We start from the raw sequence: 25,459 nt of genomic DNA, 5'->3' as shown, positions 1-25,459 counted from the left end.
ATTAAAAAGTTACACAGGTTATTTACTAATGCTGTTCAGCATCCAGAAAATGCAGTGATGGCAGCATTTGTAAAATGCATAGTGGTCTTTAATCCAAATTAATCTAAATGGTCTTAAAATCATATTTTATATTAACTCAGGCAATGCCTTTCCAAAGCTTTAGACTCCTTTTCCTACTAGGACTTCTTCTCAACACTTTGTCTTTGGTTCATTTTCTTTATGCAGCAAATGACCTTGTATTGCTCCATCTTTCCTATTACAACCTTCAGTGTTTTAAAACAGAACTTAAGCAGAACTAGTGGTGTGAACTGGCTAAAATACAGCAATATTCAAACAATTGGAGACCTTGAACAGTTTCAATTTTCAAAAAAGAAAATATTAGTTATTGAGATTCTGTTTTCCCCCCTTTTGTTTCTGTAGTAATATTTTAGTCCAGGTACCTTGTTGATAAAATAGTACTTACAGGTCAAAAATATGAACATTTTCTTGATTGGCTGAGGTCCTTCATTATGTAATTTGCAAAAAGGAAAACAGAATCTGAATGCTGCTGAGAAAATGGAAGAGGGTATGGGTGTAGAAAAGCTTTTTTCCCCAAGATCTTTATAAAAGCACCACAGAAAAGTGACTTTGAGCTGTGGTGTGTTTTTGGACACCAAGATGAGACAGGCAATAAGCCTACATAACCACATACAACACAGTTACAGAAAGAATACACTCATTCAATGGCTTTGGAGAAGTAAACAAATAAGTAACCTTCAGGGTACTCATCTATAAAGGAACTTATTACAGTTGTGTAAACTGTTCCCTCTTCAAGTCTGCAGGATCAATTTCTCAGTTACAAAATATTAGGTTCTTCACATTAGTTGACGACTGTGCACAGAAACAAAGCATCACCAGGCACCACTTACTCTATTTTTTTTTGACATTCAGATTCTCCCCAAATAGTTCATTCATCCCTACTTACAACGAGGTGAGAGATTTCAAGCCATGGAATGCATCAGGAGCAATGTCAGATATTTGATTCTTGCTGATGTCTCTGTAAAGATACAGCGGGGGAATGACAGGTTACTTGTAAATAGGAATTTGTTGAAAAAAGTTAGATTTTTTTCAGTATTATAAGCACTTTATTACTTATTTCATTATTATTGTTATTTATTTGTATTACCCTAGCATGTGGGAGCTCCACTCACTATGATCACATTGTGATAGGTATTGTACAAACACAGAACAAGAAGATGGTTCCTGATCCAAAGAGCTTACAACTGCAGTTTAAGATGAAGGACAACAGATGGACACAGACAGATGGGGGAATTCAAGAAAACAATGCGACAATATTGGTCAGCATGACAGGCCATGTTATCAGCGCAACAGTGTTGTGAAGTGTTGTCTGAGTGTTGTCAAGCTTTTAGCAGGCATCATGGCAAAGGAGAGTTTTAAGGAGGCATTTAACAATGAGGTGGCTTTGAAGATGTTTATGGAGAGCACCTCCCAAGCAGGAAGGGCAGCATGGAAAAAAGCACAAAGATGCTTGTCTGAAAATTTAACATGTGGGGAACCGAGGCTGGTATCATTAGCTAACCAGAGGCAGGAGTCAATATTTCCAAACTGAGATGATACCTAGGATGGCAATAGGCCATGAAGGGCTTTAAAAGTGGAGACAAGTAGTTTATGTCTGATGCAGTAGAGAGGGGGCACAGTGGAGGGATACAAAGGCCACATCTAGACTACGCGCCGGATCAGCGCGTTAAAATTGATTGCTCGGGGATCGAAATATCGCGTCTGGTCTGGACGCGATATCTCGATCCCAGAGCATGCTTAGATCGATTCCGGAACTCCAGCTAGACGACCGGACTTCCGGATTCGACACGGTGAGCCGCGTGGATCGATCCCGCGCAGTGAAGACGGGTGAGTAAATCGATTTTAGATATTCGATTTCAGCTACGCTATTCTCATATCTAAATTGCGTATCTAAAATCGATTTAATCTCGTAGTGTAGACCTGGCCAAAGAGAGGGATGACATGGTTAAAGCAATGGGCTAGGAAAATGAGCTCTATAGTAGCATGCTGAATGGATAGGAGCAGGACAAGACTGTATTTGTCAAAGCTAGAGAAAAAGATGTTGTGGTAATCAAGATGTAAGATAGTGACAGCCTAGACAAGAATTTTAGCTTCATAAACAAAACAAAATGTGTTAGCCTTGTTTAGGGTTAATCATGGGTTAGAGTATATAACCATCCTAAGAAATGTGGGTACTAGGTTAATAGATAAGTCTTTCCTGTGCCAGATCTCTGTTTGGCAGTGACGTATGCTTGTATGGGGCAATAAATAGCCATTTCTCTGATTTTAAAGACCAGAATTAGTGCCACTCAGAACTGGTGCTGGACAGTAATAAATTATGCCACTGATATAAGGTTCTTAATGAACACTCTTGCCCGTTGCGGATGAGCAAAGCACATTCTACTGCACCCCTCATCTGAGGGGAACTCTGCTTGGCATTTAAACCTAGATTATGACCCTATTCTACCACCAGTATGGTGTAAAGGGGTCATAAATCACTATAGAATCTGGTCAAGGCATTAAGTTTCAGTAAGGTCCCCTTCACACTCCCATTATAGCTGCGCTGTGGCATCTAATCACAACATGCTTTCACTGTTTCAACAGAAGTTTTGAAAATGCTAAAGACCCAGTCCATCCTCTATTACAGGTAGGATATGAACATGTTGTGCTGGGTGCCCGAACATGGCTATGACGTCAAATCATCTTCTCTAAGATACTTAGTACATGCAGAACTTTAAGCATATAAACTGTCTTCCTTTGGAATGATACCTGCTTATGTCAACACTGACTCTGTTCCATTATTGTTCAGGCTAGTAGAATCGGACACAGGTAGTCTTTCACATACTACATTTCCATTGTCACTCCATTTCTGCTAGAAGACATGTTCAGAACATTGGACGGGCTTATGCAACAAACCTAATTTGAGTAGCAGCATCCTAACATCTCTTTAGGAATCTACAAGGAATAAGGTTTTCTCACAAAGCTCTTAACGAAGTGATTGATCTAATGATGTTTCCTTCTATAGCATTTTGGTTCACTTTTGTCCACTGGAGTTTCATTTTTGTGGTTTATCTTTAGCTATACTCACTACAGTCAAGTCTGTGGTGAGTATAGCTAAAGAAGAACCCCTTTCATGTCCCTCTGAAATCTGTTTAGGAAATCAGTTAACACTGATTGCACTTTGTGTCTAGACAGTAAGATGCAAACAGCAGCCTTCATAGAAGAGCCACATTTCTTGGCACAGAGTTTATACTATGGCATCTATTCAGGAATATTTTTTCAACTCATTACAATGGAGTAGAGCAATGTGATAGATCAGAACCCTAACATCTGAAAGGGGAACCTTAGTTTTGGAATTAAACATCTGAATGCAGCCTGTTTCTGTATATGTCACATTTTGATTGAAACAAAAGATTTTGTCCCTCCTCCCCCTCTCCAATTTAGGATGCTAATCTGGGTATAACTAATGGTGCCTGAACTTGCATAAATAGCATGCTGGGAGATGACATTCACCCACCTCTTGCGGATGTGGTATGATCAGCATTAGAAGATAATTAGACACATTATTTCCTTTCCATTAGAGCCCAGGCTGAATCTCCTCCTGCCTTGATTGAGGCACAAGGATTCAGTTAAGATTTTGCTTTTCTTTTTGTTTCCTTTCTATGGCCTGCCTCTTTGTGGTAGGTTCACTCCACTCTAGTGCTTGATTTACATCAGGAAAGGGTGGATACATGCTTTCCTAACCTTTCATTACTAAGTCAGTTTAAGTCACAGAGCACAAACTTTCATAGTTTTGGATATCACTAGAATCACTGAGTGGAACTGCAGCTCTTTAGCTGGGAATTTAATAGACTGATCAGGATTCCATCCAGGCAGAGAACTCATTAACCATCTCAAAGTCTCATCTCCTTATGCCTATGACAACACAGAAGTGATTTCTTTTTTGAAAAGTCTGGTAAACACACTCTGAGCAGTGGTGGGCAACCTGCAACCTGTGGGCCACACGTAGCCTGTCAGGGTAATCTGCTGGCGGGCTGCAAGACAGTGTTATATTGACCATCTGCAGGTACAGCTGCCCACAGCTTCCAGTGGCCACGGTTTGCTGCTCCTGGCCCATGGAAGCTGCAGGAAGCAGCGCGGGCTGCAAGGACATGCTGGCTGCCGCTTCCCGCAGCTTCCATTGGCCGGGAACGGCAAACTGCGGCGAATGGGAGCTGAGGACGGCCATGCCTGCGGATGGTTAATGTAAACACTGTCTCATGGCCTGCCAGCGGATTACCCTGACGGGCCACGTGGGTTGCCCACCACTGCTCTTGAGGATGACTGCACACAGCTGCTGTGTAGGAGTACAAATTGGTTCTATCTCTGCAGCAGGGAACAAGGCATATCTTGTGCTTCTTGGATAGCATATGAAGATGATTTAAGTTTCTTCACTGCCCTCTGTAAGAGCTTTTGAGACAAACTACTGAATAATGTTTAGAGCTGGTTGAAAAATGAAAAACAAACAAACCTACAATTCATAAAATAATTTGAGGAACAGTCATATTGCAACATTAGTTGGATGGTTGTGAAACTTTGTGACCTGTTTATTGCTAAGATGAAAGGTGTTAACGTTAAATATCAGAAAGAAGTGCAGTTATATTGTTATTGCCACACTCTTCTGGGGGCTGGAGTCCTCAATCTTGTGCCCAAAATGCACCTGAGAAGCACAAGTAAAATAGTAGAAGATGGCTTGGTGATGTTTCTATAAATTTTCAAATCCATAGACTCTGCAATCATATATTTGTCTACTAGAAGGGTGAAATCTTCCTTCTGAGCTAGATCAATTGAGTTGCAGTAGTTAACCATGTGCGGAGGCATGAATAACTGTAGTGAGGTCTATGACAGATGAAAGGTTTCAACCAAGAGAAGATGGGATAAGTTCTCTTGGATACTGCTGCTACCTGAACATCCAGTGCCAGTTAAGCATCCACTCTAAATAGTGAGTTTTAACTAAAACAAGTATAACTTCTCAATCCAGGAAACAGCTATAACGTCTTCCCTCTCATCAGGATGTTGCCCTTACCCCCCATCTTATTTAGATGGAGTCTCAGCTAACCAGCTCTAACTCAGGTCTAAGCTCAGCCACACACTGGGAAGCAAAAACTTCACCATCTTTTAGGAAACTGAGCTAAGTACCATCAAAATATTGAAAAAAAACATTCTAACATCCTCACACGTAGACTAAATAGCAGAAATAGTAGGATAGAACCTTCTGGTACTCCACAGCATTGACATAATATCACCCTCTGATTGCTTTCACAGAAAAAATGGAGAGACTTTTTGTTCTCCTTGGTATACTCCTGTTAGGGCCCACAGACATGTTATTAATTCCGCTGATATGAAAGGCTCCTGCCATTTCTAAAGAATCAGCATGAACAAGTGCGCTTTTCCCCATATCAGAAGGTCATCAGCCAATGAAGCCAGCACAGTCTCCATGTCATACCATAACTAGGTCTAACAGCAGAGAGAAAGGAACTAAGAAAATCTGAAGACTTCTGATGATGCCAGAGCGGTCTAATTATCTTCTCAACGCTATCTCCCAAAATATTAAGATTAGAGGCATGAATGGTGAGCCTTTTAGTATTAAAAGCGAGTTTGACCACAATTCAGGCTTGCATTAGTAATACTAGCATCCTGCAGTCCCAAAGGGAGATGGCAATAACCACCAATAGTAATGGAACAAATAGATCTCCACTAGATTTCACAAACCCTGATGAGCACTGGTCCAGATTACAGATCCTCACTGTCCCATAACAATTCTGAACCTCACTAAGTAGACAGAGAAATGTCACATTTATCCTGCCACACACTGATAAGGACATCTCTCGATCTCCATAGAAGCCATCCTTCAGTGTCAATACCATGTGTGAAGTACTTGGGGATTTCCTCTCTAAAAGTGGATAAATAATGTAAAATTAACATCTGGCATAATGGTTTACTGTTTCACTATCATGGCAGGAATAGCAATAAGGCTATGTAGAATCAGAACTGCAATAAAGGCTGTCTTTCTCATATCTGTATATACATTTTTAAATTGAAAAGACCTATTTTTAATAAGAAGAATATAAGAATGGCCATACTGGGTCAGACCAAATGTCCATCCACCACAGTATCCTGTCTACCGACAGTGACTAATGCCAGGTGTCCCTGAGGGAGTGAACCTAACAGGTAATGATCAAGTGATCCCTTTCCTGCCATCCAGCTACAACTTCTGACAAACAGAAGCTAGGGACACCATTCCTTTCCCATCCTGGCTAATAGCCATGAATGGACTTAACCTCCATGAATTTATCGAGTTCTCTTTTAAACCCTGCTTTAGTCCTAGCCTTCACAACCTCCTTAGGCAAGGAGTTCCACAGGCTGACTGTGCGCTGTGTGAAGAAGAACTTCCTTTTATTTATTTAAACCTGCTGCCCATTAATTTCATTTGGTGGCCCCTAGTTCTTATGTTATGGGAACAAATAAATAACCTTTCCTTATTCACTTTCTCCACACCGCTCATGATTTTATATATCTCTATCACATCACCCCTTAGTCTCCTCTCTTCCAAGCTGAAAAGTCCTAGTGTCTTTAATCTCTCCTCATATGGGACCCATTCCAAACTCCTAATCATTTTAGTTGCCCTTCTCGGAGCCCTTTCTAATGCCAGTATATCTTTTTCGAGATGAGAAGACCACATCTGTACACAGTATTCACGATGTGCATGTACCATGGATTTATATAAGGACAATAAGATATTTTCAGTCTTATTCTCTATCCCCTTTTCAATGATTCCTAACATCCTGTTTGCTTTTCTGACTGCCGCTGCACGCTGCGTGGATGTCTTCAGAGAACTATCCAAGATGAGTCCAAGATCTCTTTCCTGATTAGTTGTAGCTAAATTAGCCCCCATCATATTGTATGTATAGTTGGAGTTATTTTTTCCTGTGTGCATTACTTTACATTTATCCACATTAAATTTCATTTGCCATTTTGTTGCCCAATCATTTAGTTTTGTGAGATCTTTCTGAAGTTCTTCACAGTCTGCTTTTGCCGTAACTATCTTGAGCAGTTTAGTATCATCTGCAAACTTTGCCACCTCACTGTTTACTCCTTTCTCTAGATCATTTATGAATAAATTGAATAGGATTGGTCCTAGGACTGACCCTTGGGGAACACTAGTTACCCCTCTCCAGTCTGAAAATTTACCATTTATTCCTACCCTTCGCTCTCTCTTTTAACCAGTTCTCAATCCATGAAAGGATTTTCCTTCTTATCCCATGACCTTTGGGACCTTTTCGAAGGCGTTCTGGAAAGCTAAGTACGCATGTCCACATGTTTGTTGACCCTTTCAAAGAACTCTAATAGATTAGTAAGATATGATTTCCCTTTACAGAAACCATGTTGACTTTTGCCCAACAATTTATGTTCTTCTATGTGTCCAAAAATTTTATTCTTTTCTATTGTTTCAACTAATTTGCCTGGTACTGACGTTAGATTTACTGGTCTGTAATTGTCAGGATCACCTCTAGAGCCCTTTTTAAATACTGGTAATACATTAGCTATCTTCCAGTCATTGGATACAGAAGCTGATTTAAAGGACAGGTTAAAAACCATAGTTAATAGTTTCACAATTTCACATCTGAGTTCTTTCAGAACTCTTGGGTGAATGCCATCTGGTCCCAGTGACTTGTTACTGTTAAGTTTATCAATTAATTCCAAAACCTCCTCTAGTGACACTTCAGTCTGTGACAACTCCCTAGATTTATCACCTACAAAGGACATCTCAGGTTTGGCAGTCTCCCGAACAAGCTCAGTCGTGAAGATCGAAGCAAAGAATTCATTTAGTTTCTTCGGAATGACTTTATCATCTTTAAGTGCTCCTTTTGTATCTCGATCATTCAGGGGCCCCACAAGCAGGCTTCCTGCTTCTGATGTACTAAAAAACCATTTTGTTATTATCTTTTGAGATTTTGGCTAGCTGTTTTACAAACTCCTTTTTGGCGTTTCTTATTAAATTTTTACACTTAATTTGGCAGTGTTTACACTCCTTTTTATTTATCTCACTAAGATTTGACTTCCACTTTTTAAAAGATGCCTTTTTATCTCCCATTGCTTCTTTTACATGGCTCTTTTTTAGTTCTTTTACTGTGTTTTTTAATGTGGGGTATACATTTAAGTTGGGCCTCTACTACGGTGTCTTTGAAAAGTGCCCATGCAGCTTGCAGGGATTTCATTCTAGTCATTGTACCTTTTAATTTCTGTTTAACTAACCTCCCCATTTTTGCATAGTTCCCCTTTCTGAAATTAAATGCCACAGTGTTGTGCTGTTATTCCCACCACAGGACTGTTAAATGTTATTATATTATGGTCACTATTTCCTAGTGGTCCAGTTATAGTTATCTCTTGGATCAGATCCTGTGCTCCACTCAGGACTAAATACTACTACTTAATAGTATTTTCAAGAATAATCTTTTATTCTTTTAGATTTATACAGGTGACTGAAAAAAACTAGCCTACTATATTTGTTTTGAAATCAAACCTAATTTGAGTACTTACAAAAACAAGGGCATACAATATATTGCTACAAAAGTTCAAACCCCTCTTGTAAGAACCATCTCTCCTGCCTAATCAGTGGAAACTAAATTAAAGTGATGCAAATAGATAGGGTGATCAGACTTCCCTATGCTGAATATGAGACACCTGGTAAAATAACTCATATTCAAGCGAGTTCAGTGGCAATCACCTAGAACCATGCACTACAAACACTCAAATTAACATCAGGTTGTCTGAGCCCCTGTTAAAAAGAAATACTATGTAGCTAGATTCTTTTTATTTACCTTATCTTTAAGGCTTCAGGGTTCACACAGGGAGGGGTCATACACGCAACCCGCACGCACACGGGGAGAGCTGACACATCCACACTCCCGTACATGTCTCTCACACGGGGGGTGACCAACCGACCCAACCCTTCTTGCCTGGCGCTCTCCATCCTCCATGCCTGGCTGGGCCCCCAGGAAGACCCACCTCTCTTAGTACCTGGCTCCCCGTCTTCCTGAGGCAACATGTGGGGTGGGGGCATGCAGGGTCATATGCCCCCCTCCAGATTTCTGCCAGGCTCACACCAGAATGTGGCCAGCAGCAGCCTTTCGGCACTGTGCAGGAGGCAAAGGACAGCAGGTACTTCCAGCCACAGGGGAAAGTGGGGGATGGATGATCTGGCCTGTGTCTTTGCAGAGCTCATCTCTTCCCCCCAACTCCTGTCACTGTGACTGGAAGCAGCTTGTCCCTTCCTACCCACAAAGTGTTGAAAGGCAGCTAACACCTCCAGGCTACTGCTGGCCACTGATATAACCCAGCTGCTTCCTGTCCCCCAGCTACAGTATGGGTAGGAAGGGGCTAAAGCCTAAGGATGCATTGTGTACCAGGGCCCAGGAAAGCTGACTGCGGGGGCTTCAGCGAATTTGGTCAGAGAAGTAGTTCAGCAGGGGAGGGTGCCCAGGGGATGGAGCAGCCCCACGCTCCCTGGGGGCAGGACCCAGGGCAGCGGGGGGCATGTGAAGAGGGTGCTAAGCCTTGCCTGGGGGGCTGCCTTGGAGCTTGCAGTGTTCAGGGCATGAACAGGATGGAAATCACCGCCTCCCCCGCACCTCGGCCACTCCAGAGCTCAGCTGAGGGGCAGAAAGGCTTCCTCATGCCAGCGCTGTGTGGGGCTCTGGCACACACAAGGCTCAGCTCCTCCTGGTCAGTGCCCAGGCCAGAGGGTCTTGGGCTTTCCCGGGACGCCGGCCCAGCCAGAGTTAATAGGGGAAGGATGGAGCCTGCTGGCCAGGCTGTTGGTGAGCTGAGCACTCCAGTGAGAGGCTAGTTCTCTGCACAGCGCTGGGAATAGGACATACCCTGCTGAGGGAGATATGGAGGAGCAGTGGGGCTATGTGGGGAGGTGGGGGGTGAAGGGGCAAAGCAGGGAGGGGACAGTGGGAGGGGGAGCACGTAAAGGGCTGATGGGTGGGCAGCGGAGGAGACACATAACCTGCCTCAGCCTGACACCTGCCAGCACTCATCAGCCACCACAGCTCGCAGTGCACTGCCAGTGCTGGCTGGAAACAGGACGGAGAGTGGGGCCCTGCTGGCCAAGAGCCAGTACACAGCTGGGGGCTGCACTGACAGACCAGCAGGAGTAACAGCCAGCCCCATGCGCTGCAGCTTTGCCCCACCACCAGTCTTGCACACTTATCCCCATCATCAGTTACTGGACCCCCCACTCACTGCTGGTGGGCAGGCGGCTGGCAAGCAGGGATCCGGCCAGTAGCAGGACCTGCCAGTACTGATGTGGGGAGACAAAAAAATATGGGACAATTTGGGTGTTTTTAAGAAAAAGTAGGGACTCCTGCAGGAGGCCTTAAAAAGAGGACTGTCCCTTTAAAAATGGGACATCTGCTTACCCTACAAATAGACATCTGAATGCAGAAGAGAAAATAATTGTAACTCAAAATCTTCCCTGTGGAAAGGAATTCAATGTTTAGAAAGAAATAAAGGGGACATCGATTAATTATTTCATATGCTACACAACAGAGAAGTTTATCTGCATGTTATTAAGGATTTCATGCACTGTTAAGCATCCTGGGCCAATTCCATGCTGCTTTATACTTTGAAAAAGAGTTTATCTATACAATCCTCAGTAGTTTCAACATCTGAAAATAAAGAAGATAAAATTCAAAATAGTACAAGCTACAAGTATAATCTTCTATGTTAGTCTTAGTTTTAAACTTACATTCTCTTAAGTTTCTTGTACTGGGAAAAAGCTCCAGGGGGAACTGTTTTGATGGAATTCTGTTCCAAGCGTCTAAAAACAAACAGAGTAATATAAACATTAAATATAAGATTGTAACGCAGGAATAACGTTAAATGTTATAACGTCTTTTTGTACAAATATATAAAACTCTATTTGAAACAGATTTTCTTTTGAAAGCCACTAAAATTCAGCAAATGGCTTTTTAGGAAACAAATTCATGTTCCTGACTAACAAAATTTCTACCAAAAAAAAGGAAAACCCAGTTACAGAGTATTTCACAGTAAGATGGTAAATTTTGTTCTGTGGGAGCTAAGCTCACTTTGTCCTTTCTCAAGATAGACACATTGCAAATCACCATCAGCGTCTTCAGGGCCAACTGAATTAATAAAAGATTTCCGATGTATATTGTAATATTTCTCACCAAAGATAAGGTAAAAAATATCAATTCCCTGCAAGTACAAAGCAGTTATCACAAAAGGATGGGAAATTTCCATCTCAAATAAGTTGCTTTATTCTTCTTCTCTGAAGTGATAAAGGATGCTTTCAAGCTGATTCAGATCTAAGACAATACTTTCTACGCATATGTTCACAACTCTCAATATAGTCACTTATCTTAAGATAGAATTTGGTCTGCAATGTCAGACCACTAGACCATGTTCTCTCACGGATAAGTAAATCTGTTTGTAAAGCATGGGGGTAAAAGCAAGGAACTTAAGTTCTAAACCTGGCTATGTCACTAACTCACTGTGTCACTTTTTTATTGAAGGCCTTATAAATAACTTCTGTATCAGTTCTACCATTTGTAATTTGGGAATAATAATGCTTTATTATCCATCTCACATAGGTGTTGCAAGGATTAGTATATATTTGTGATATACTTTGAAAAAAGAAAATGCTATATACAAAGCATAAAGCTTTTTGCCTCTTCTGATGCCATTCAAGAAATAAAAGGAGAGGTCCCAAGAGATAAAACACAACACCTTTTTCACTACCTTAAAATGCCATTTTTACTGCCATAAACAGAGAGGCATCCCATATAAAACACTATGGATGAGATTAACAGTAAAATAAAACACAAAAAATTACAAGATTGACTGAGGAATATAAATAAATAAGCTTTAAATAAGCTTTTAAAATATTTGTTCATAAAAAAGTTTCTAAGTAGACATTTTAAAAGGTTCCCATAATCCTCAAGAACAGGCTGTGTGATCTCCCAGGTTAATAATAAAAGTGAATCCCAATAAACTGAACTCAAAATACTCAACTTATCATGTTATCAAAAATTCTTATATCCAACTCTGACACTGGCATTGAAATCTACTAAGCCTCTATTTTACAAAAAGAACTTCATAAAATCCTGAGTTTTAACTGTGTTGGCATGGCCACCAATCACTCTCGTTGGAAATGACAGAGGGTTGAAATACAAAAGCACCTCACCGATCCCAAAGGGGCCAAGGCAACCCAATACACTGCTTTCTTTAAAAGCAGTTGTGGTGATAGGTGCTTAAGAAAACAATTCCCTGAGATGACATGGAGTTAATCAGCATTGATTCCAGCTGCAACCACATGGAAGAGAAACAAAAAAGTGAAAGTATGAGTATGGAGATAAAATGCAGTGCAGCAAGAAGATGAAGCATGTGTGTCTTAAAGGACCGCAGGAGAATGAAGAGGGAGCGTATGAAGCCTATAGCTCTTTACCTCAGAGAATATTCTCCAAATGATCTGTGCCTGCAACGAGTAAGCAAAAATCCCATTTCCCCCAATACATTTTTATTTTGGCTGTCTTACAGGAAACAGTTTAGTGGAACTGAAGAGCAAGTAAAACAATGTGTATGTAGTCACTGCCATCAAGCTTTACTGTTACCATTCCTATTTTGTGAATCCATTATTTGACTTAATTATCTTAATTATTTTGTGAGTTGAGTCTCTGTACAAGATTTCCCTCCCAGTTAGTCCTAAATAGTATGGTACGCACATACACTGCACTGCAGGGGAATGAGCAGTGAAATTCAAATTGCTGCGAATATCAGCACACTGGTGTTTTAGTGTGCATGTGCTTCGCAGAGCTGCAACAGACTTTTCCTAGACATTCAAAGGTCAATTTTTCAGCAAAACCTTTTGCGTTACAAACTCACAAAAGTTTCCATGTGAACTAATTTCTATGAACAAAGAAGGGAGTTGTTTCCCAACTACCCACTTTGCAGATACAACTTAGGGTTTCACGTGCTTCAGAGGTGCATGTCCATTTACACAGGAGCAATCAATTGAACTGAATTGCAAGATGAGGTTAGGCTGGGTGAAAACTTGGCCCTGTATTAATAATTCTTTGAAGTACACAAGAAAATGCCACACATAAAGAACAGACGCATTTATATGTAAAAGACAGCAACTCCCCTCCCCCTGCTTCCCCAACACGCGCACACACCAAATTGCAATCACCAGGGATTAAAGTCCACACCTCCCGCAAATATGAAAAATAAATAACCTAGAGGAGACCAGAGTCGGGGGAAAGAAAGAGAGATTAGGATTCCAGAGGGTTGTTTCACAGGGAGTTGGCCAGTAACTCCTAGAAACAGCACTGAGTTCTTCGCCATTCACCACAAATGAGCAGCAGATGGCCTGTGATGAAAATAGATGGTCAAGGGTGGTATCACATGCTGCTGCATTTTCAGCTTAGTTCCGCAATAAGCTCTTGATTTTATTTAATTTTTAGGAAGTCCTTTCTGTGAGAGACTAGGCTGAACAGATGATGCTTAGTGGGCCCTATCATGATAATGAGGTCATGCAAGTAGATGCATGTAGATTCCAAACTTGCCACAAAGCACAGTCGACATTTACTGTATAATATTAAAACGAGTAACTGGAAAATATGAAGTAGAAACTTGAGCTTTACAATTTCTTTATTCATAAATGCACGTTATTGAGCTGTGGGTACAGGTTGAAATTAATATTTATATTATTAGAAATGTGAACAACATAAGTGATTTACTTTACTAGTTAGTACTACTATCCTGCCTAACCTCACTACCTAAGCAACATGCATACAGGTCAGCATTAGATGGGAGATATCCAAGGAACAATTAGGTTCTGCCAGAAGAGGCGCTGATGGTTCTGAGAGGTCACTCTTCACTCTGAGTCAGTGCTGACTCACCACTAAATAGTGGGGAACAGTGCTGCTAGAAGCACAATCTTTCAAATGAGATGCAAAATGGAGGTTCTTACTAAATCATGTAACACTTCGCAAAACAAAATAAAAACAAAAATATGGTTTGTGGTAACCTGAACATCTTGGTTAAATTCTGTTTTAAGAGCAGAGCTAGGCAGAATGAAATGGATCTAATTTGCATCTTCAAGTAGACAGCATTCTTTAGCCCGTGTCACAGTGTGTTGGATGGTGTTGCTGTATGTTGTTAAAGAGCAACAATTGTTTTACAGCAGAAGTGACTGAGATTTCAGTGGCCAGTGAAGTGATCCATTATGTATCTTTTACTTGCCTCTCTGGAATACGAGGAAACAATTTTTGAGAGACATTCTGAGATCTTCTGATGAAAGATGCAAACACAGAAGAATAATCTGTATTGACTATTTGAACCCTTTCGCCCCGTTCTAGATTTCTGTACAGTTTGGATTTGATGTGAAAATGTAAAAGTAAATAGTTGGAAAATGAAGAAAAAAATCAGGAAAATTTGTTTCCATTCAACATCCAAATTTCATTTTCACTAATATTTTGCAACCAGCTGTATTTTACAGACACAGCACCAAACAAGTGGGATCCATGAGAATACAATGTAAAGAATGATAGAATAAATGACTCTATATGAAAGGTACTGTTAAACCTTGGGTTTTTGCTCGTCCATTCAGTTATCCTCTTCATTCTGCCATGTCAGCTGCTGCCTGAGAGCACCTTTCGTACTGCCCAGATGTATTATAGATGCTGCACTTCCCCCTTCTGATATGAACAGTGCTGTGTCTGCCTTTGGAAGTTTTACTTTTAAAGCTTCAATGACAATGGATGTCAACGGACAAGAGCAATTTTCTTTATTCCCCTCTAATAAAGTATCAGAGCCTGGAAAATGCAGAAGGCCTGATGGATTCAAATATATTTTTCTTCTAATAATGTGACTTGGGAGATCTTTTTGATTTTTAAATGACTTTGTGGCACTAAGAGCAGATAGTAAACAAAACAGAAAATGAAAGAGGGGGAAAGGACGCACTTAAAGGTGACAAATGATCCTCTGGCAAAGAATAAGCACTCAAAATCCCATCCTAATCCATCTCAAAAATCCCATCCTAATCCATCTCAAGGTTCACTGGGTGCAAATCTTTTTGTCATCTCCTCATCTGGTGCTTACACTACTCAAACACATGCAGGAAAACACAAAAAGATAAAAAACAACTACCTAACGCAGCTTTCTTAGAGCCAGATCACATAATTTGGAGCAACAAAGCCATTTGTCTTGAAGAGTAATGCCTGTTGCAGAGTGGGGGAGACAGTCATATTAATTTGGGTCTCAGCTATCTCTTTTTCATTGGGGGAAAAAGAATTTGTTATGAGGCTTGCTAATGGAGCAGTTTGCTAGCAATTTTCCCATTTCAAACAACATCTCAGCTGCTAATGCGTAATGGATTGTCAAGCCTACCCATAACACAGACAAATCACTAGCTTGGGAAAAAAGAGAGAGAGGGAGCGAAACATCAGTACTGATAATTCTTAGCTGTCAAATGAATAGAGTCTACAAATGAGACAGCCACGGTCTATTAACAGTGTTGTTGTGCCGTGCTTGAGATGTGTCAGAAAACGTCCCTTCCGCAAGAGGCAGCCATGAACATCCCTGCTGGGAGAGGGTAAAGTAATGTACAACCGCCAATCTACTCAATGGATCATGTTGCTCTGTTAAATGGCCAAAGTTCTTACAGGCTTGCATCATTTGGGTGGCCAAGAGCTGAAAGAAATATCTGGTAGAAAGAGGGACATCAGTACCTTGCTAGTTCTCATTTGTCTGAGAGGGTACACAGAGCCTATTCAAAGGTCATCGGGAAGGTGTTAGTCCTCTGTCCCTGGCTGGAGGAAGGATAGCCTATCCCGCGTGTAAGGATTTGCAGGGTCGCAAGTCAAGGTCAGTGGTGGGAAATTACTTAATTCCTCCCAGTGCATTGTGCTGTGAAGAGTTGGGGATTGGGACTAGCAGTGTCAGGGGGGAAGGTGGGGGATCTCTAGGAAGCATCAGAGACCAAATGAGAAGTGTGATTCTTCCTGACACTTGAGTAAGATGAGCTGCATCTTAAAAGTTGCCAAACTTATGCTTGGGACTTTGATGAAGGAAGTCTGCTGAATTTGTTTGGCCCATAACAGGAACTGGTCATCAGATTTACTCTTCTCTTTGATTACAAGTTGCCTCAAAGAGGTATTGAAACCTGACCTAGGTCTGCTTAACCCTTTCCAGCCCTGAATGGCCTGTCTCACTCTGCAACATTAGTTCCATCATAATTACACTAACATATCCCTAGGTCACTGTATCAAAGTATATATCAAAAGGTAAGCACTATGTAAAATGCATCGTGGTTACGAAAAAATACTGCTTTGCATTTATCCAATCAGTACCAGCTTCTTACTATGTAATTAAAGGAACAAAGTAAAATTCTATTTGTACTGAATTACTGCAGTGCACAACAAAACAATGCCAATAAGTGATTTGGACGGCACTATGTAAACAAAGTCTGAGGTCAAAATGCAGTCTTACTGCGTCAGAAGCTTTGAAGGTTGGCACTGCTGAGTGCTGGCCTTTGTTATCTCTTCTCTCCCCTCCTCACCCAAAGGACAACAGAAATGCTTTAATGGCTGTGTGTTTGGGGATAGAGGAACACCAAATATTCTAAATATATCTCTTTGCACTCTGCTGTTGTTTTAAGTAATGGATATTTAAAGCTTTCATTCCCTTCCTAATTGGAGCTGCTGCTACTACCATTATACAACACTGAATATATGTGGTTCTCTCACTGTCTTAGGGATTTATACTGCCACCAGAGTATCTGAGTGCCTTCCAAGCATAATCAATACTATTTATTAAGAATCATAATGAAACCATTATTTTCCCACTGCAACCAAGGGAATTTACTTCTTCCCAACAGACTCACCTTTACCTTCACACTTCATGGCTTCTTATGGGGTGGAGGAGCTGTGGTCAGCAACCTGCCCTCCGAGGGAGGAAACAAGAGGGCAGCTAGCAACTCCCTTCCACGTACCAAGTGTTTTGTTATGTATTTTTTTTTAAGGAACTAGCTGACTATCTCCCATGCCCTAATCTCCATCATCTTTGAATGGTATTGGAAATCTGTCAGCTTCAAAAATTAGCCTCACAGAACTTGGATCTAATGCATACCAGAGATGAACATGTGACTTTGGATCAGAAATGATTAGACTGATAAATATCTAAGCAGTTTCCAAGCACACGGACACTGCAGATTTATTCACTCACAAAGTCATGTTGGTCAACTTTTGCATAAGTTCTGAAACATTACGGTAGTTTTAAGGAAACATGAGTTAGGTCTCAGGTATGTCCATTAAAAACAAAAGATTGTTTACCTACATGCACTTTCATCCACTTATCCAAGTAAGACCACGTCTTCCTAATTACCTTTTCCTTTGGTTTCTCAAGGCACTTGCTCTTCTCTGTCTGCACCATTCCATTTCAACATAGCTGCAGATCTTCAGGTTTAACCCAGAGTCATGGAGCAGGAATATGAGTTTTCACCATCAGTTCAAATCTTCTTTCAAGTGATAATGAACAGTTGTTCACACAACTATGGGCTGTAGATTCTTCTGATCCATACTGCATCTTTAAAAAGCTAGTGATGGAATTCTTGACTGAATTTTTAACTATTTCTCTAACTAAGGGCAGATCTTTAGCAGCCAAAATTCCCATTGGGATTGTCAAGCCTGAAATGGTCTCTTAAAATAAATCTCTGTACACTAACCTAGTTGGATAGTAATGCTCAGCAAAGAGCTCTCTAGTGTGACAGCTGACAACTTTTAGAGTAGAAACAATGGGCTTGTTCTGGTCTCTGATATAGCTCCATGAAAACCCATTAAAAACTCAACAATTGCCACACCATGGCATCTGCAGTTAATTAAGTCCAAATTGATATGTATCAACAGCACTTTCACTACCAGCTTGTAAATGCTGACTTTAGCAACCATTGTATGAATCCATGAGATGCAACAGAGTATTTTCCATATGCTAAAGAGGAGAGGCCTCAGTCTGAATCAAGCACTTCCTTGTGTTAGGTACTCTCCAAACAGACAGGAAGATGGTCCTAATTTTTCTCTCCTGCTGCCGTGCTCTGTGGTAGCTTTCTGTTATTGACCCTAGTTTATTTATAACGTGGATGTGTCTTTCTTCAGAAGCAGCCAGATGACTGTGACATGTTGATACATCTGAACAAGAGGGTCCCAACTCTTCTGCCTCAACACTGATGCATGCAACAGACCCTGGATAAAATACTCTGCCCTTCGCTTTGCTTCTCAATAAATCCATCAGTGTCATTCTCTCCTGCCTCCCTCCCTAAGCCATTAAGCCTTCCACTTCCAGATACCTGCAGGAGTCTTAATCCACCATGCTTCTGCCTCTCATGGCCTCATTGAGACTTCAATAGGTGGCTCCCCTCCTTGGAGGTTGTTCCTCAAAGCAGCAGCAGTAGTGAGGGTCGCAGGAGTTTCTCTTCTGGCTGGTAGAGGTGGGAGGAAGAGGGCTCCCAACTCCCTCCTAGAACCAGGTGTCAATTTGTGGGCAGGGGCTGAGAGGAAAACAGGCATGAGTGGGGCAGGTTCCACGTATTACTGGACTTCTAGTCAGTGCAGCAGAAACTTGCCTTCAAATACCCTCTTCTGTATGCTTTGCTGTAGTGGTGTGGTAAGGGGTGGTGAGAGGGTCTATGTCTATGCAGTTTCTTCCCCATAAATAGCTTCAGAGACTAATGGGGAGCTCAACAGGTGATTGTTCCCCTTATATTAACTGACATGGTCATAGCAACAGCAAGAATGCTTAGCAAAGGAGTGGGTGGCAAGCATTAAACAAGGCCAAACACAGTTTTTCTGGGTTGAATGTGGAACAATGTTGTGCTGCTTCCACCATTAAATATAACCCATTTTCTGTCCAGGATCACCCGACTCCGCATGGGGCTGCCTTGCCCATGCTTCCACAGGGGAGTGAGAGGACTGTGTGCTTGGGGCCTCTGTGTGTGGATCTGGGAAGGAAAGACTCACTTTGCTTGAGGGAGATATTTGGCTCTTCCCAACCCCCCATTGCTGAAATGGGGCCTAGAGCTACACAATCCATTTGTTGGGTGTGCATTGGTACACATGGGTCTATCCTTTCAAGATGTCTTGGCAAGAAGAGGGGCAAGAAACTTAGGACCACTTCAGCATTAAGAACTTTGCAGGCAGACTCCTGCACCACATGCCACCCCACTAACTTTAGTGAGGCTTGGAATGCGTGGTTCTCAGTGCAGGATTAGAGTCTTAATTTTTATCGTATATAAACAATGCAACTCTTACAGGGCCCAAAGGCTGAGTCTGTTACCAAGAGGCTTGCTCAACCTCTGAGCCCTCTGCAGCTCGGTAGTATTTGAGGATTCTGGTTTAATGTATTGGAAAACACCCTTGCACCTTGCCAATTTGATTGTAGTTAAATTTCACACATGTAAACAAGAAGTGGTTTTCAACTAATCAGTATTAACTAATGTGTATGTGGCATTTGGACTTATCTCTGCTTTTTTGTTCTGCTTTGTCACAAGAAGAACATCTAGATCCTTAATGAGCCACATGGTCATCTCATTATGCTCATTAATCCTTAGCAGGCTGACATCCCATCCTCAGTCTCCAGGGCTTACAATTCCTCTATATGTCAGGCATAAAACCTCCAGCGTAGATCCTGAACATTAGCACAGCAAGACTGTTTGGATACCAGAATAACCAATGCCGAGTTTTGAGGCTGTGTACAAATTTACAATATTGACATTTCGTCGTATTACTTTCTTGAAGTTTTAAGACATATAATTCTTTTAGATTTGCTGGGAGCGTTACCTAATAGTAAACTGTTTGAAAGAGAAAATAGTCAGCATATAATCTATTATACAATTTGTGCACAACCCCAGTTTTTTAATATCTATTTGTACTACATACCTACAACGTTGACAAGGAAAAGGGATCAGAAGAAAAGGTGAAAAACAAGGACAGGTAGGAAAGGTGCAAATACTTTCCCTGTGCAATAAAGTGCTGTCACTTATAATATTTTTGTCAACAAAACAGATGTTTTAGGGCTCTGTTAACTAGATTCTACATGTTGTATATCATTTCAGTGAAAACATCCATCAAACCCCACAAGTTCATTTAATAAAACCAGGAGAAAAACAAACATACAAATCAAACATCATAGCACCTGTCTGCAATAAAACTGATTAGCACATTTTATATAAAATTCATGCTTTTGAATTCCATATTTATTTTCCCTGATGTCTTCTGCACTTTCATAATGAACTTTCAAGATGCATACACACATGATACAATATAATCTCCTTCCTGTAATATTTCAGCCAACACTCTATACTGTGGCTTTCAATACAAGGTACAATTACAAGTACAAAAAAGACTGTGCTTTGCAAAATACAATGTTAAAAGCTACCTTTGAGTGACATTCACATTAGGTAAAATAAGATCTCTGAGGTTTTTTGTTCTGAATGTCCTAGTCAGCATTGCTTGATCTAAAGTTAGTCAATTTGATAACTTGGTATATGTTATTGTCCTTACTGTTCACACAAATTCCCTTTTATTAACAGAGCCAGATTTATGTGTCTGGTGAGCTGAAAGGATGCTTCAGAAAATACTCCCAAAATTACAAACTCTTACACAGCTTGTCCTGGTGAAATTCATCAGCATGCAGCTACCTTTTACAAATGTCAAAATTCTAAATCGGCCAGACCAATCTAAAAAAATGATGATGCAACCATAAAAATGAATCCAATTATCAGACTTAATAAAAACAAAATGTACCTTCTTGAGGTTGGAGGTGACAATAGTCACATTTGACAAATCAGAAAGTAAGTAAATATCTAAGATACAAAACTTAGCTTGATCTAACAGCTGAAATCTTGTGCTGTGATTGCTTATTTGTACTTATTTTAATATCCAAACATCGTCTATGTCAAATATCTCATTCAACAAATCTGGAAATATTTAATTACTGATCTACCTTACTCTCTTCTCTTTAAGGGTCTAGCAAATACTATACAAAGCAGAATTTACCTACTAGCAATTTAAACAGAACCTGAACATTTCCGTTCAAACTGTACATTTTGATACCCAGACAAAACAAGATGACATGTTCTCCTTAACCCATCTCTGCACATGAAAGTGTTTTTATTCCCACCACTTATCACTGATTTAAATCCTCTCCACTGATTGTTCAGTTCATCTAAAATAGCTGCAATTTTCATGTCCTTGTTCTCAGTGGAAAGGTGGCCCTGTACATGTTTTAAGCCTAGAGAGTAGGAAATTGTTTCTTGATGGTAAACATAAGCAGTCGGTCACAGTTTGCCTGATGACATCTGAAAGCAGTAGGCAAATCTGACATGTAAAGATGCCCAGAGCCACTTTACAGCGGTGAGTGAAGATCGTATTATATAACTCAAATAGAATAGAAAAACTACCCTGGGGAGCCTCCATTGAAACAATCAATAAGTGTGTTCAGAAATACTATACTGGTCTAAGCCACACTATATAATGGAAAACTGATGGGAAAAAAATCCATTATTAACTTCTCGAGAAAGGACCATTTGAATTGCTGACCTATCTTTCCTCTGCCCCCAAATTCAGTGGGCATTACTTTTATTTAAAAGGAAATTAATTTTGAAAAAAAAATCTAAAGACTCTCCTCCAGTTTGAGATGTTAAAGACAAATTTCAATGCAATACAATTTCAATGCAGACCAAGTTCTTATGGTGCAGTATAAATGACTGAAAATAACAGATTTATTAATAAGAAATGCTTCACACACTTCCTATTTTAAAAGATGCTATTGGTGTAATTTAATATATGCAAAATCAAATTTGTAAAATGACATCATAGAAATGTCTATTTAAAGAAGACAATGGAAAGGGTATTTTGCACTTCTATAACACTTTCATTCTTACAATCACACAATCTTCACTCAGAATTAATTATTTAAGTCTCAACACCCCTCTGAGGTACACTCAGTGGGTATGATCAACAAGAACTTCCTCAAAGGGTATCAATAAGCAGGAAGAGCCCCAGAAACAGAACCAAGAACCCTTAATATTGAGTTGCCTGTTCTACCGACTGTGCAACAGTCCCCACTGGGACTCCCTCCTACTCCTGTTCACAAAATCAATTCCCTAAAATGTAACGGTTTGGCAAAGAAGCAAATTTGCCAAAGGCAGAATGAACAGAAAGTTAAAGTTAAAGCTGTTTTCTCAGGGAAAGCAGCTTTGTTTGCTTTTCCCTGGGTAGTCAGAGGAGATAATGAATATTTAGAAGTGCAGTAACAGATATTTCCACAATGGTTAGTGAATATCTCTCACTTGTCTCAAGCTATAAGAAGCCATTATTTACCAAAATGAAGTATATATTCTACATAACCAACGATGTTGGTTAGCAATAAAACAAATCAATATTAAGAATCGGTAAACCAGATGCTAAAAGACATCTGATATGAAGATCTCACTAAACTTGAAACAATCCCAGATTCTGTTTTGAGGTTTGAAAAAGTTTGGTTCAACTCAAATATTTGGAACACCTGACTAGTTACTTGTACTGGCTAGTGCTGAAAGTGCAAAAGCATAATCTCAGTGAAAATAGTTGCTCTTACTGTATTATTGCGCTGGTCGAAACTAGAACCCCCTGATGCATTTCCAACTAGTTTCTCAATATAAAAGGTTCAAATCAGCATCTAAATCAAAGTTCCAAACTTCAAAGTTCAGTCATTTCTGATCCAGGTACATCAAGTTCAATTCAACTCTGCATTACTCCACTTTTATGCAATCGTATCTCCATTCATTTCAGTGGAGTTATTCTAGGTAAAACTGGAGTGACATATTGGTGAATTAAGTCCAATGAAGGCATAGCTTTAAAACCTCCAATATGAGACATAAGGATAAATCTGCTACAAGTGTGCATCTTAATAAGGTGTTAATATATTGAGTATATACATTGGGTTGCTGGAGTGTGATGCATGGCGGTGATACAAATTTGGGTATCCTGAGGTTCGTAATCTGCAATAGAATCACATGTGAAGAACCGAAGAGACCTAATATTCTTCCACCAAAATTGTTCCCCTTTATAAATGTTTTTAATACTCTATTCTGTTTTTCATTTATATCCAAAAAGCACTATTAAGAGGACATTATGAAGGTTGCAAAATCAAGCCCTCAAAAGTTAGGAAATGCCAGAATTAAGGTTGCCTGTACATATGGATTAGGATGGTTCTTTAATGACATAATCACATACTATTTTTTTTAGAGGACCCCTGTGTCGTTCATTGCACAGGATGGATGATGCGCACTTCATGTACAGTTATTCATTTTCCCCTTTGTTCAGTGTATGGCCCCATTCCTTATTTACAGCACACTATTCAAGCCCTGCTCTTAAAAACAGAATTTTTAATTTCCTCGTGGACCTTTCTATGGCACTCATCACTATAGTCTTTGAGTGCTTCACAAACACAAATATATTTTTACAACGCCCTCGTGAGAGGTGAGATTTTACAGATGGGAAACTGAGGCACAGAGCGAACAGGGTCAACGTATCTAAAAACTTAGGGTGCCCAATTTGAGACACCTATGTATGGCCAAAGAATAATATCAGACTCCAGGAACCTTCATATTAAGTTCCTCTCCAATCTGTGACTCTAGCTGCTTCATCCATAGAAGATCAGTTAACCCATGGCAACTTCCAGGTACAAGAAACAAAAAGGATACAGGTCAAGAAGTTGACAGGACCCTTTACTACTGAAAATGGAGCCTTGATGGGAAGGTGATCAACACCCCAGTTGTAAGAGTACATCTGACATATGCTCGCAGCATTACGGAAACCACAGAAATCTAAACTACTAATGAATCTCCAAGGTGTGATACTGATGGAGGTATGAAATAGCCCTTCCTATCAGACAACTTACTTGGGGGTAACTCCAATATAGGAACTATCAGAACCAGACCCAGTGATGGTCTGGTCTTCAGTGTTCTGTATAAAACCCCAAAAGTTTCCAGAAAGATATTTTTGCTCATTAAAAGCTGTTGTCCTTTTTCATGCTGATATCCGCCAAGAAAATAAGCCATTAGGCCTCCAATAGGAGCACTGACATTACCTGAAATATTTCAGCTGTGGAACCCTCTATCTAAACTGGTTTATTGTCAAGAGGGAAAAAAACCAGAACCATAAACTCTGGTCCTGTCCTTGGGGCACAGGAAATGGTCAGAGGCTTAAAAAAAATCTCCTCTCTCCACGTACATACATATGAAGCAAGATGAACTTATTACAAATTATTCCCCCTACCTCTTCACATTTGAGATTAGTAGACTATTGAGATCTTGATCAGAATCAACCATGCCAAAAATGGCCCTGCAGCTTCATTCAGTGAGATGTCAGTGAAACATGTTAGACATTATGATGGGTTGGTGCAGAATATTCTCAAAAGAACTAGTAATATCATATGAAGTTCTCTGGTGGATTCTTCTGCTACCCATGGGAATTACAATTCTTCTCTAGAGCACTATCATAATAAGTACCTCCAGATCTGTTATCTTAACTTCCTAATCCACCCAGTTCACCAGACCCATTGCCTCCCCACAAAGAATCAGTGTTCATCTATGCCAGCATAAAACACCACATCACAAGAGAGACAGAACAAGTAATGGTATAGGAATTCTCACTTGATTATCTTCAAATAAAATAGAAACAAAGAAGGCATACCCCTCTATCCTCCCCAATCTCTTAACAATCGCTCATTCCCTAAGCATATCAAAAAGTGACCAATTAAAAAAAAAATCTAAAGGAGCTAACGTTTTAAAAGTGTGACTAGAAAGTATCTCTCTTAGCTTAAGCAAAGTAAACAATCATGGAATAAGAGGGAAGGTTCTCTCGTGGCTCAGTAACTGATTAAAAGATAGGAAAGAAAGGTAGGAATAAATGGTTAGTTTTCACAATGGGGAAAGGTAAATACTGTAATGGGCTTCCCCAAGGATCTGTACTGGGACCAGTACTGTTCAACATATTCATAAATCATCTGGAAAAGGGAGTGAAGAGTGAGGTGACAAAATTTGCAGATGATACAAAGTTACTCAAAGCAATTAAACTTAAAGCTGACTACAAAGAGTTACATACAAAGGAATCTCACAAATTTGGGTGACTGAGCAACAAAATGGCTGATAAAATTCTGTGTGGATAGGTGCAAAGTAATGCACATTTGAATACACAGTCCCAATTAATACATACAAAATGATAGGGTCTAAATTTGCTGTTACCACTCAAGAAAGAGATCTTGGTGTCATTGTGGATAGTTCTCTGAAAACATCTGC

The 25,459-nt window shown here is 40.2% G+C and overlaps 1 protein-coding gene across 1 annotated transcript in view; it reads right to left on the bottom strand.

Moving 5' to 3' along the window:
* Positions 1-25,459, bottom strand: part of SLIT3 (slit guidance ligand 3) — an 811,806-nt gene that overhangs the window by 263,813 nt on the left and 522,534 nt on the right. The window contains exons 10-11 of the mRNA XM_075068072.1: positions 10,853-10,924; positions 965-1,036 (exon numbers count right to left, since the gene is read on the bottom strand). Coding sequence (XP_074924173.1) covers positions 965-1,036; positions 10,853-10,924 — 144 coding nt within the window. The remainder of the gene's footprint in view (positions 1-964; positions 1,037-10,852; positions 10,925-25,459) is intronic.

The sequence above is a fragment of the Chelonoidis abingdonii genome, chromosome 7 (genome assembly GCF_003597395.2).
Source record: "Chelonoidis abingdonii isolate Lonesome George chromosome 7, CheloAbing_2.0, whole genome shotgun sequence".
NCBI lineage: Eukaryota > Metazoa > Chordata > Testudines > Testudinidae > Chelonoidis > Chelonoidis abingdonii.
This window is presented reverse-complemented; position numbering and strand designations above follow the sequence as displayed.